A 13,120-nucleotide genomic window follows, 5' to 3' on the forward strand; every position below is an offset into this window, starting at 1 on the left:
AATGGGTTTGGCACATCGCCCCCAGCCCCGTGCCACCTCGGGGATGGCCGCTGCACGTGGACGTGGCCAGTCACGGGGCCCAAGATGTCTGGGCTTCCCCATGGGTGCTCAGTGCCGGCCCTGCGCTCCGAGGATGCTCTCCTGGCATGGAGACAGCATCAACCCGCTCCGAGCGCTCATGGGGACGGGTGTCAAATCAATCCCTGCAGCAGGGATGCCAAGTTAAAAAAAAAAAACAAACAACAAAAAAACAGAGGAAAGCAGCCAGCCATCTGCCAAACCAGCAATTTTCAGCTGGATTTCCAGAAACACTTCAGCTTTTAAAACCAAGAGAGGAGAGAAAATAAAAACCCCTCCTCTTCCACAAGCATAGAAAGCATTCATGAGATGAGGTGCAAAATTCCTCTTTGACTTCAAAGGCTGGTTACCCCCAAATCCTGGCACAACCCACTGGAAAGCTGGCGGGCAGCACGCCTCAGCGCCGCTGTGCTGCCAGATGACGGCATCCCGCCGGCCCCGGGTGCGGGCTGGCGTGCCGGGGGAGCCCCAGGGTGTCAGAGGGATGCTGAAAACATGGTACTTGCCCCTTTGGAAGCAGGGAGGAGGAGGAGGGATGAGGGGGAAGAGAGGGAGAATGAAGTTTATGCTGCAGCAAAGGGGATCTGCGTGGTTGGCGACAGCGTCCCGCTTCTGCCGGGGTGGGCGATCTCCCTCTGCTCGGCGCGCAGAGGTGCCAAGACCCGGTAGCGCCGTCCCCACGGCTGGCGTCGGCAGGATGCGGCCGAGCACCCAGTGAGGCTGGGCGAGATCCTCGGTCCAGCCTCGGCTTCGCCAGGAAAGTTCAGAGCAAACACCTCCCTCCTCAAACACTGGCTGAAAGGCATTTTTAGGGTTATTTCCTGTGCTGTTACTGAAACTTTCTGCAAGCAAAGACAGGGGCCAGGCTGGAGCAGCCGCAGCCCTGAGCACCCTGTCCAGCAGCACCCACCCTCAGCACCCAGCTGGAAAACGCAGCCCCAGCCAACCTACCTCACCAGGCGTCCATCCCTGCCTGCTCCAGCCCAGCCCAGCCAGCCTCCCCGGCACGGAGCAGCAGCCGGCCGCTCTCCTGCCAGCAGGCTCGGGGGGCCCCAGCTCCTCGGCTCCGACCCCGGGTGACGGCCCCAAGCCGGGGTGCGGGTCGGACATCTCCCTTCTTGCCATCCCCGCTGGGGACCCCCCAGCTGGGGCAGTGTGGGGCAGGGGCACCCACCCACAGGCATGCTCAGGAATCCCGGGACAGCCGTAGGGCACGCCAGCATCCCCAGCCCCGGCACCTGCCCCCTTCAGCCACCCCAGTCCCAGGGAAGCTCCCCACCTCGCCGCAGGTCCCAGGGGAAGCAGCGCAGCCCCATCCCATAGAGTAGATGCAGGCATTAGGTTTTTACAAAGCAAACAAGACTTTCAAAAGTGTTTTCTCAAGCTGAACCATGTCTCCGCAGCCTTGGCAAAGCCAGGATGAGATGTTTAGCTGTTTGGAAGGGCTTAGGCTGGGTCTTGTGGCACGTTTTCATCGGTTGCGGTAATCAGCAGGCTTTTTGCATGCACTATGTATTAACTTAATGTATGTTACGATCTACTCTGTAATGGAAAAATACCGTGGCTGTTGTAACCAGTAACACTTTCAAAAGCACTTGACTCCCAAGTCATCCAGGTGCTTTTGACAATGTTACCCTGGGTTGCTATAGGAACCCTAATAGTTTTCCCATCCGACTTCTCCATTAACACTGGGATTTATACTTAATTTGTTTTCTTTTTCCTCAGCGAGCAGAGGCAAGGAGCAAGCACATGTGCAGGCGGAGGCGATGCTCCTCGGTGGCTGTCTCCTAGCCATGCCAAAACCAGCACTGGGGAGCAGAGCTAGTTCTGCCGAGATGCTGCCAGAGCAGTGGTTGCAAGCAGAGCCTGACCTGCTGCAGGCACAGCCCCACCGTGCTGCCAGGAACCATCCAGGAGACAGCTGATGCCCAAGGTAGCTTTATTACGGGTCTCTCCCACGTCCCCAGGCTGGCGCGACAGTCTGTCTCCCCCTTGCCCTCCTGCAGGCGGAGGGGCCGAGGGGCTCACGGGCAGAGCATCCCACGCAGCTCCTGGGGAGAGGTGATGGGCAGGGAACAGGCGAAGTTGCTGCAGAGATAGGCGGTGGCTTTCCCGTCCTTCCTCTCCAGGGATGCAAGGAAAGGCAACTGGCGGTAGAGGAACCCAGTGCTGTCTCCATCTGCTAGCATCAGCACCTGCCGGAGAAGGAGCTGGGAGAGCTGGAGAGCAGAGCCAGTGCCAGCCAGCTGGTCCTTCCCTCCCCACAGACATGCCAAGCGCTGGCAGCGTCCCCCCACGCACTCGCCCGAAGAGGGAAGGGGACCGGGAGCCGAGGGGACCCATGCCAGCCCTCTGCCAGGGTCCCACGGTGGCCACATCCCCGCGAGCGCCTGTGTTGGAAGGAGCGTGTGGTCCACGCCATCCCCGGCAGCTTTGTCTCCCTTTTCTGCTCCAGACACCCGACAACTGGGGATGAAGCACAGGGACCTGCACACAACGGCCTGGAGTGGGGCTGCCCCAGCCAGCCGGCTCCCTGGGGACACCCACCCAGCCCAGGGGCAGCCCCAACCCCAGCACCAGCTGCAGCATCACCCCGTCCCACCCGGCAGCCCAACTCCTCCTGCCCTCCAGATGCTTCCCAAAAAAACTCAGACACCAGCAAGCAGTGGGTCAGGGGCTCTCCCGGCTGACACGGCAGCACCAGCCAGGGGTGATGACAGGGCTGCTGTGATAATTAGCTTTTCTGAAAGGGAAAATGTTTGTTAAAGCCTCAGGGCTTGCAGGCTAATCAGGGGAAAGGCCAGGAGCTGGCAGGGAGCCTGGTGCCGACATGGATGCAAAGGGTGAGCAAAACACCGGCCTTTCCCAAGGTCCAAGGCACGAAGGCAGCATCCCACAGCTGGAACACATGGTTCTCCCTTGCCCTTTCTGGCTCCGGCCCCGGCCCTGCGCGTGTGCCCACCGCGGTGCCCACCAAGCACTGACACGCTCACCACAGGTTCACGCCGCTCATGCCGCCGCGGGATGCCAACACCGAACGCTACTACCCCCGGCACGCACATCTTGCCACCGTGGCATCGCTTGCCTGGCACGCAGCATCCTCTACCACCGGCCCCGGGGCCAGGAGCAAACCCAGCACCAAGACCCAGCTGAGACGCCTCACCCGTGCCTGGCAGGGGCTGCCCTCACCCCCTGCGTCCCCAGGAGGTCACCACGTCCCCAAGCCCTTGCCCTCGATAACGGCTGCTGCAGTGCCGTCCTGTCCCCCATCACCCCACATCTCCCGCTCGGCCCCTGCCTTGACCCAGCTCTGACTCAGCCCGACTCCCTGCCTGCCTCCTGCTCCCCCCCCCAACCTCCTCCCCCCCTCGCCTTTGTCTGGAATTAATTCCAGGAGTGATTAATTACCAATTCATGTCCAATCTGAAATTCATTATTCATTTTTCTCACAAGCTCCCTAAGGTCCTCTTGCAGGGCCAGGATGAAGGCAAGCAGCAGGCTTAGCGCTCTGCAGCTGAGGAGATAATGGGATCCTTCATAATTACCCTAAAGACCATTAACAGGGCAGGAATCTATACCAGGAGCCAGGATCCAGCCCCAGAGCAGGGATCCAACCCTTTTTGCTCCCAGCACCGGGACCCCTGGGGAGCACCTCCGGCATCGCCCCCGGAGCACTCACATCCCTGCGGCAGGTGCCTGTGGCAAAGGGCTCCTCCGGGTCCGGGGTCCATTTAAACCTGCGACCTCAATGCCGTCTTATCATCGGCATCTCGTTACAGCAAGGATTTCAATGTGAAGTTTGTAAGGAATTAATTACTGGAACGACCTAATTAATTGTGTTCCTGCAGATGAACCAAGCCCCCAGCGCCCTGCCGGCACTGAGGGAGCAGGGGCGGCAGGGGACACAGCAGTGACTTTTCCCCAAATCCTTGGCAAAGGCGATTCCCAAAGCTGTCGTGTCCCCGGAGCGGGTGACCCAGAGCTGCTCTGTCTCAGGCAGCTTTTCGGGGTGGGGAAGGAGAGCTGGGGTGCAGCTGGAGGGAGCTGAAGGCGGGTTGGGAAAAGGAGGACCCGCTTCTCTGTGCGATGCAGCATGGGAAGAGGGATGGCTGTCGGGAAGCAGCAGGCTGCTCCCAAAGGCAGCGTGACTCTCTGAGCAGCGGGATTCTCCTCCCTTCTCTCCATCCCCTCTGCAAGGTGAGGAGCCATCGCTACTGCCAGAGATCAGGTTGGTCATGAAGAATGGCACCGGGGAAGCCCTGGCAGGACGGCTCAGGGGAAGTGTGGCTCTACCCCCTTCCCTGTCGCCCTTCATTCCACCCAGATGATGCTGAAGAGGCCCAACCGCTCACCCCTGGCCTCGGTGACAGCAGGGAAAAGCAGCCATCACCGCGATGGGACACCCCGTCTGCTGGAGCCGGGCTCAGCAGCGCAGGCAGCTCTCGTGGCAGGAACGAGCAGGAGGGAGGTGGGCTGAGGAAGGTCGAGGAAGAGCTCAGCTCCTACCGCTCCTGCACACTCATGCTTGGGGAAGCACATACCTACAGGGCTGTGCTCCTCTGGGAAGAGAGCCTTCCCCTCCTGCCACGTTCTTTCTTCCAGGAAACAAACCCAAGCTGCCAAAAGGGACAACTGACAACTCCTGATCCATCCCACTATCGCAACATGAGGAACACGCAAGAGCCCAGCAAGGGGCTAGCAGGGGCTCGACCTCTGCCCTGCCTGCTGCCAGCCTCCAGCTGCAGCCCCCCCGCATGCCCCTCTGAGCGCAGCCCCCCCGCGGCTTCACTCCCTCATAGCAATATCCATCCAGAGCGCCCAGCCCTCCTCTTCCTCCCTATCCCGAGGAAGGCAATGGCTTGGGGCAGACAGACCTGCCCCTGGGGAGCGAGCGTCCCCAACAGCCAGGCTTGTTACCAGCTTAGCAGGAGGGAACCAAATCACATGAGAGGAGAGGCAATGGCTGCGCTATTTGCTCTGCTCAGGACCCCAAAGCTGCCGGCTGCATCCCCTGCCAGAGTCCACGTGGACTCAGGGGACCGACGGCTGAACCAGTTGCAGGGAGAGGGAGTGGGTTATTAGCAGCAGCACTGGGTTCCCCGCTGCCACCATGGCGCTTCCCATCCCTGCAAACTGGGTCACCCGCTGTAATCCTTCTAAGGGAGAGAGGAAGAGCGTGGGAGCAGAGGCCTCGCCCGTGGCGCGGGGATAGGCACGGCTGAGGGCATTGCTGGACAGGAGATGCCAGAGGGAGGACGGAGAGCTGCGTCCCCCACCCACGTGCCTGGGCAAAAGCGGTGACTGTCCTCCAACACCGGCATTGAACACTGCGGGGCACGTAAGCAGAGGGTCAGGGATGAAAGCCTCCGTGGGCTGAGCTAACGTGAGGACGGAGCAGGGGACACCGTGCCGATGGCTCAGCGCTCCCCGGTTCACCCCAGCTGGGGCTACAGACGGAAACTGATGCTTTGGCCTCAGTGCCAGCTCCCCACGTGTTGCGGCTCAACGTGCCAGTCCCTGGCACCAGGACCCCGACAGGCAGGGATGAATCCGGTCCAGAGGCTGAAACGCTGAGCCTCCTCGCCTACAGCCCAGCCCTGCTTCCCTCGGCTCGACAGCTTTGCCAAGGCAAGAGCCATCCGTCCCCAGGGCAGGGACGCTGCCCACCAAATGTGATGGGCGCCGGCTGCCGCACTGCCCTTCCCTGCCAGCTCTGCGGGCGGCAAACAGCTCCGTCCCGGAGGCAGCACGGCCCCTCAGTGGGATGCACCGGGTGACGCATCTCTGAGCAGGGATGCAGACGAGCAGAGCAAGGTGGTAACCCCAGTGCACGGCGACAGCACAACTGGGGGCAAAGCTTTTGGGAAAAGCCAGACCCTCCCAGCCAGGGGTACCCGCAGCCAGAGCAAGGTACTGCCTTGCTGTTTCCCAAGGATGCGAGGGTGGCTTCAGGCAGAAGGTGACCCAGACACTGGCTGGATCTGCACCAGGCATGACACATCCACACCGGGCATGACACATCCGCACCGGAACGAAAGGTTTTCCCTTGGGAGAGCAGCGCTGGGGATGCTGGGCTCAGGCTGAGGGCAGTGTAAACAGCCGGCAGCGACAGCAGCCGCTGCTGCAGCCGCTCCTTGGGCTGGACTGCCAGCGCTCTGTGCCAGGGAGAGAGGGGTGCAGGGGCTCAGCCGTGGCCCTGCGGGCTGTGCTTACGAATATGGTAAGGATAGGATGCTTCCCAGAAGGGAGGCAGGACAGAGGAGGAGGAAGACGGATGCTACAGCCACACTGGGAGAAAGGATGAAGGCACTGGCAATGCAGGCGGCAGCAGGGAGCGTGCCGGCGGCTGGCGGGGAGCGGCTGCGCAGGGGGCTGGGGAGGGCTGGCACCTCTACCTTGTTTGGGCTGAAGACGGAGTGGACGCAGCGCAGCATCTCTTTGGTGTCTTCTCCCTGGGGGTCCCCACAGATAACCACCTGTCCGGGGAGAGCGCGGGTGGCAGAAGAGAGAAAGCAGAGAGCTGTGACTGCACCCACACCACCGCCAAGCCCCCTCCCTGCGGCAGGTTCCGTAAGGGGCACATGAGCCCCTGACCGTACCTGTTTGAAGGTGTGATGGAACACAGCGGTGGCCCGGGCCATCTCTGGCAGGGCTATTGGGATCTTCTGCAGCCTCTCTGAGAAGGCAGCCAAGATCTGCCCGGCTTTTTCCACCCACTCTGTATGGCCGGAGTAACAAGCTGCTCGGAGCAGGTTGGTGACAGTGACAGAGTTGGGAGTGGGCTCTGCTCCGTCTTGGTCTGCAGGGGAAAACAGCTCCTCCATCAGCCCAATGCCTCACCACCCCACGGCTTGTTCCTTCAGCCAGGTGTAGCCCCTGCCCTCCCTAAGCTGCCCCACACCATAACCCATGGAGAGCAGGGCCATGTCCCTGAGCTCACCATCCTTCAGGCGCAGGAGCAGAGAAGGATCGCCAGCCTCGCTGGAGAAATACGCAAAGCCTTTGGGGTCCCAGAAGAGCTTGTCTTGCATGTGCTGGAGCTGCAGGGCCCACTCCAGCCAGCCCTGCTCCAACGAGGCTTCATACAGGTCAAAGAGAGCCTGGATGACAAAGACGTAATCCTCCAGGAAGCCCTGGATGGGCACGGCGCTGCAGTGGCAGACAGGGAAGGAGCATCAGGGTCTCTACACTGGCCAGGTGGGAAATGTTCTCCAACCCAGCAAAGCCCTACCTACTGGTCTCTGCTACCCGAGGAGATGCCACCTCAGAGCTCAGTCCAAGATTAAGCGGTGGCTGTGCCAAGTCATCACATGGCTCAGCCCCGGGTTTCTGTACAGCAGGGGAGGGCAGGGGAAGGCTCCTGCCAGCTTGGAAGATGAGGATCGGGAAAGGATTTGACCTTAATTCCTCCTCACTGGGTGGGGGGAACTAATCCATCCCAAACTGCACCGGAGGCAGTTCTGTGCAAGGCAAACAGCCTCCCTCCCTCCAAGTTCAGTCCTGCTTGGAAGAGAGGGGACCACCTGGGGCCTGGGCAACACCTGGGGGGTGGCCAGTCGGTCTGTAGACACTCTCTGTACCACTGCTCACCTCTGCTCCACCGTGTTGTCTTTGCCCCGGTAGCAGCTCCGCAGCAACCTCCCACTGGCAGGGTCAAAAAGGTGTCTCTGCAGGAAGGCAGCTGCCTGCGTAGCCCGGCTTACGTACTCCTGCTTGGCCAGGGCTGCCCCAGCCTGGGCAAAGCCCGAGATCATCAGCCCTGCATAGGCACAGACATGGGGACAGGCTCGGGGGGGGCACAAGGAACCAGAGAGGGTGTCACTGTCTTTCCTTTAAAGGATGCTCAGCAGGAAGCTCGTCTTCCCTGAGATTCTAGGCAGGTCAAGGCTCAGCCACCAGCTCTCTCACTCAGTTCAAGCCGCTAAAAAAGTCACTTACTGTCACCGAAGAGAGGGACAGAGCGCTGCAAGGCCAGCAAGAGCTAAGCCTTTGTTTGCAGGAAGAAACAGGGCTTAAGAGAGTCTTCCTGTTTGCAGGACGAGGTGTAACTCCAGCTCACGCCAGCTCCAGACCCAACTACCCAGGCATTTACTGCTGGGAACAGTGTCTGGGGTACTGTAGTTATTACCTGCTGCAGGACACCTGGACAGACGGACACAGAGCTGTGGTCTCCCACTAATGCAGCAGTGGAGGTGGGCTCTGCACCCCACCTGGGTCCTGAATCCCCAACCTAGTCCCCTTCCCCAGAGCCCAACTGGGGGAGCCAGGCTGAGCCAGGGGAAGGGTTTTGCTGCTCTCTACTGGCAACAGGGAAGGAAAATAAAGCCAGAGTAATATCCTGATGCCCAGCAGCCCCACGGCTTGCAGGTTTGGGGCTGCTTCCCCCAGGTGCTCCCACAGCCCCGGACCCCAGCCCACCCACAACCTCCGTGGGGGGCTCTCCAGTCCCAGCAGGACTCGTTGCTACAAGCCCCCCAAAAGCATGCTGGCCCCAGGCAGCCGCGGAGGGGTCCAGCCAAGGCACACACCCCCAGAGCTGAGCCACCTCTCACCATTCCATGCCGCCAGCATCTTGGTGTCCAAGTGTGGCCGTGGCCGCTGTGCCCGGGCTGTGGACAGCCTCCGCCGGCCCTCCTGCAGGAGGGCACCCAGCCGCCCCGGCTCCAGCCCAAACCGGGACGCCGTCAGCTCCGGGGAGCATCGAACAATAAGGACGTTCTTGCCCTTCAGCTCCTGATGGGGGTCCTGAAAGGAATGCCCCGTTCTACGAACATCACTGGGCTGAGGAGGGGTTGGACCCCACGTGCTCTGGGGCTGCTCTGGCATCCCCCCATGCCCAAGGGTGCGGGTCCCCCACCAGTCGTCCTGGTACCAGGCAGGTCTTTGTTCTCCCTCACCTTCATGGGGCTCACGTTGCCAGTCTCCTTCACTCCGTAGTGGTGCATGAAGACATCTCCCAGGGTCATCCCCTCTGTGGCCCCTTCGACAGGGTCAGGAAGGAGAGCCCGAATTTCCTCAGCTGTCCACACACAGAAAGCTCCTTCTCGCTTCTTTTCGGATGCAGTGGTCGGGTAGGAATCAGCATCCTCCGCACTGTAGAAACCTCCAGCCTGGGAAAAGAGCAAGAGAGACCCTCCTGTTACTGGGACAGCACCTTCAGCCAACTCCCCATCACTGCTGGGCTGGCAATCTGGCCAGCGAGCCACAGCAGTGCCCCAGACTGAGCTCAGCTGGGAAGGGAGGGAGGGAAAAGCAGCCCCGAACCATGTCCCAGGGCAGGGTAAGTGGCTCCCTTTGGCCTAGCCCAGGGAACAACCTACCGGGTCACTCAGGTCCCGCGAGACATAGAGCAGAATGTCTTGGGCGACACTGGCAAAGAATTCATCGCCAGAGATCTGCAGGAGGCATGGGGTGGATGTCAATGTTACAAGGGGCAGCGGGGAGGCAGGAGACACAGCAAGATATGATCAGAGATTCAGATTTAAAGAGCTGGCAAAGGAGGGGAAACACATTTGAAAGTCCAGGGACTTTAAACGTGGGATGGATTCAGAGTAAGATCTCTGACAGAAATCTACAGGCACTGGAGAGCAACCCTGGAGTTATACCAACATCACAGGCAGCAGCATGTGTTTGCTGACTTGCAAAGACCAGCCAGAAGGCTGTTCCCTCCCCCGTTACGCTCAAAACCCTGGGGCTCCACTGTCACAGATTTGTGCAGCGTTTCTGGATGAACACCAGGAGATGAAGAGGAGTATGGGACCACTCCACGCCCATGGAATGGGCAACATCTTGGGGAACAGGCTTCGAAGCTGCTCCCCAAACCAAGCCAGCCCTCCCCAGCCAGCACTCAGCATGCTGAGGGAGCCCCCCCCGCAGAGGGAAGCCACGGCCGTACCTGAAACGCTCTGCTATATGTGGCTGCCAGCTGCCCTTGGTCATACAGCATTTTCTCAAAGTGAGGGACGTGCCAGTGCTGGTCGGTGGAGTAGCGGTGAAAGCCCTGCAAAAACCAAGTGGACACGTCTCCACCCCACGCCTCCTGGATGTGCCAGGGGTTTACCCCCGAGGCCTTCCTCCTACCTGACCGATGTGGTCATGGATGCCCCCATGGGCCATCATCTTGAGGGTATGCAGAGCCATCTGCAGTGCCCGGGCACCTTCTGGAGTTGTTCGGTGCAGGGCCCAGTACGTGAAGAGGAAATTCAAGTTCACTGAAATACAGGGAGAAAGTGGGAGGCTGTGGGGTGGGCTCTGCCCCCTGGCGCTGCCTGCCCCACGGCAGGGCTCAGCAGCAGAGGCCAGACTGACCTGGGGTGGGGAACTTGGGGGATTCAGAAAAGCCACCGTAGTCCTCATCGTAAGAGTTGGAGAGCTGCTTGAAACAGGTGGCCATCACCTCTTTGGATGGTGGGGGTGACTCCTGGCCCTGCACATGGATCTCGGACCTGTATAGCAATGCTTCCAGGATCTTCTGGCTGTTCTCCAACAGGGCCTCTTTGTTCTCCTTCCACTAAGATGCAGAGTGAGAAAGTCAGTTCTTCCATTTTTTTTCTCTCTTTCTGCTTCCTGCATTGTACCAGTCCAAACTGCACCTTCAGTTCTCGGTCCTCCTCCCCAGATCAGTTCCAATCCATCTCTAACCCAGCCAAAGCTCTGACATGTCCTCTGGGCTACCGTTTCTCATGACTGTATCTCTTAACTCAGTCACTCATCAATCCCAGACCAATTTCCCTGCCGCCCCGTTGGTTGAGCACTGTCTGCTACGCCACTCCTGCTCCATACCTGCTCTGCGATTCGGAGCAGCACAGTCCGAAAGCCAACACGATGAACTCCATCTTCAGGTGGGAAGTACGTCCCCCCTACAAAGGGCTTGAGGTCTGGAGTCAGCCAGACACTCATCGGCCAGCCACCTCCACCACTGGTTGCCTGAAAGACAAATCACGGGTGCACCAAGGTCATGCAAGTGGCACCCTCTGCTCTGTAACCCTCTGGCACATCCCAGTGCCTCACTTGAGGACAGACATGTGCTTCCCTCCACCCTTGTGATCATGCATGGCCCCATTCAGACCAGCTCACATACTGGTTCTTCTTGCCTGAGGAACACAACCATGAATCTCATCTTGAAAGAGCCGGTCAAAGCCTCCCAAGCTCTGCCTGTGCCTCCCTTACCTGCACGAAGGTCATGTATACTTTGTCCACATCTGGCCGTTCCTCACGATCCACTTTGATGCATACGAAGTTCTTGTTCATAATCTCCCCGATCTCCTTGTTCTTGAAGGACTCCTCCTCCATCACGTGGCACCAGTGGCAGGTGGAGTAGCCAACTGAAAACAAGCTCAGGCGAGTGAGGAAAGGCCCTTTGCAAGGAGCAGGACACACGTTATGGGGAGATCGCTCAGCGGTGGGGAACCCTGATACGGGCAATAGCTGCCCACCCCTCCCAGAGAAGAGATGGAGGAGAAAGTCCTCCATGCTTGCAGGGCCTCCGGGGTTCTCCAGCTCTTGCTCCTAAAATCTGGCCAAGGCCTCTGGTCCTTGATGCAGCCCACCTTCAGAGAGAGCTACTAAAGCATGTGGCCCTCTCTTGCTAGCAGAGAATTAGTGCTCCGTGTCCTTACCTACACAGCTACTCACACACCCGCAGCCCAGCTTATCTGGTCATCTACTGAACAACACATGGGAACATGAAATATGTCTTGTTTCTGGTTACCTGACAGGAATATCAGCTTGTTTTCTTTCTTTGCTTTATCAAAGGCTTCCTGACCCCAAGGGTACCTGTGGAGGGAAGACAAGAAAGGAGCTTCAGGGGTCACCGCTGATGGGACCCGGACTCCTCTAAAGCTGCCTGAAAATCTGCTGCCTGGTGGAGAGGGGTCAGGACAGCCGGGGGCACGGCTGGCTCAGGACCACGGACCCCAAGTCCGCAGGGAGCCGCAGAGGCCAGGCTGCTTCACCTACCACCGCAGCGAGTCCCTCAGCCCCACAGACGCAAAGGAGAGGAGGAGGGAGAAAGGCACCAGTCGCTCTTACCAGTCCACGGGGTTGTGAGCGTGCTGCAGGAGGTAGGGGGACTTCTCGTTAATCAGGCGGTTGGTGTGACGAGGGACGCTGGGGGGGCTGGTTGTCCCCCCCGTGGCCATGGTCACGCTCCCAGTTAGAAACGCGCACCTGCGACACCGAATAGGCTCATCGTTTCCTCGCTCGCCACAGCAAAGCACAGCCCCTGGAGAGAGCCGCGACACCCCAGACCAGCACCACCATCACCCCGGCTCCTGCGGGTGCCCAGCGTAGCCCTGGGACGGGGTGCCGCTGCCCGCTCCCCGCTTTTTGCTCCTTGTGCCAGGGAAAACCACTTTTAGCCCCCGGGCTGGGGCTTGGTCCACCTCTGTCCCCCCCCAGGACCCTACAAAGCCCTCCCCGCTTGCTGGAGGCTCAGGTGAGGCTGTTCTCCTCCGACTGCCACCCCCGGGCACCCTCCCCTCCAGCCCCAAGCCCACCACCAGCATCCTTCAGGGGCACAGTCACCCGATAGCCGTGGGTAAGGGGAGCAACATCTGCAGGATTGGACCCGTGTGTCATCAGGGAGGAAAATCCTCTCCCGTGGGTGCACGGGTAGGTGCGGGGTCAGGGCACGGGCTTCTTGTGGCGAGGGGAACCGAGGGACGAGAGGGGACCAGAGAGACCCTCCTGGGTGGGGATGCAGGGCTGGGGTGCGGGGGGTGCAAGAGGGGGTGCGAGAGGGGTGCAGGGAGGGGGTACAGGGAGGATAATATGTCTTGCGGGGGGGTTAGGGGCGCAGGGAGGATTTGGGGGAGCGCAGGGGGGATCTGGGGGAGCGCAGGGGGATGCAGGGAGGACGCTGGGGAATACAGGAGGGGTGTAAGGGTGCAGAAAGGATTTAGGGGGGATTCGGGAGGGTGCAGGGGGGGATTTAGGGAAGACGCGGGAGGAGTCCAGGGCGTTGCAAGGATGCAAGGGGAATTTAGGGGGATGTGGGAGGTGCCGGGAGGACGCGGGGGATATAGAGGGGGGGAGCGCAGGG

At 60.2% G+C, this 13,120-nt stretch overlaps 1 protein-coding gene across 4 annotated transcripts; it reads right to left on the reverse strand.

The window, feature by feature from the left end:
- Nucleotides 1–2,021: 2,021 nt before the first annotated feature.
- SPATA20 (spermatogenesis associated 20) lies at nucleotides 2,022–12,709 on the reverse strand. Of its 4 annotated transcripts, none has more exons than XM_010579265.1 (16): nucleotides 12,604–12,709; nucleotides 12,109–12,246; nucleotides 11,789–11,853; nucleotides 11,248–11,402; nucleotides 10,861–11,004; nucleotides 10,387–10,588; nucleotides 10,159–10,289; nucleotides 9,974–10,078; nucleotides 9,399–9,473; nucleotides 8,976–9,188; nucleotides 8,631–8,823; nucleotides 7,669–7,837; nucleotides 7,019–7,227; nucleotides 6,678–6,877; nucleotides 6,474–6,554; nucleotides 2,022–2,273 (listed from the first exon to the last, which is right to left on the reverse strand). In XM_010579265.1, the coding sequence occupies exons 1-16, from the start codon at nucleotides 12,630–12,632 to the stop codon at nucleotides 2,103–2,105; spliced, it is 2,280 nt and encodes a 759-aa protein (XP_010577567.1). In that variant the 5' UTR covers nucleotides 12,633–12,709; the 3' UTR covers nucleotides 2,022–2,102. The 4 variants fall into 4 exon arrangements, with proteins under 4 accessions (XP_010577567.1, XP_010577566.1, XP_010577565.1 ...); XM_010579264.1 differs by having other exon boundaries at nucleotides 2,022–2,288; XM_010579263.1 differs by lacking the exon at nucleotides 2,022–2,273 and having other exon boundaries at nucleotides 3,918–6,554.
- Nucleotides 12,710–13,120: the final 411 nt, after the last annotated feature.

The sequence above is a fragment of the Haliaeetus leucocephalus genome, unplaced genomic scaffold, assembly GCF_000737465.1.
Source record: "Haliaeetus leucocephalus isolate CR32 unplaced genomic scaffold, Haliaeetus_leucocephalus-4.0 Scaffold657, whole genome shotgun sequence".
In the NCBI taxonomy this organism is placed as follows: Eukaryota; Metazoa; Chordata; class Aves; order Accipitriformes; family Accipitridae; genus Haliaeetus; species Haliaeetus leucocephalus.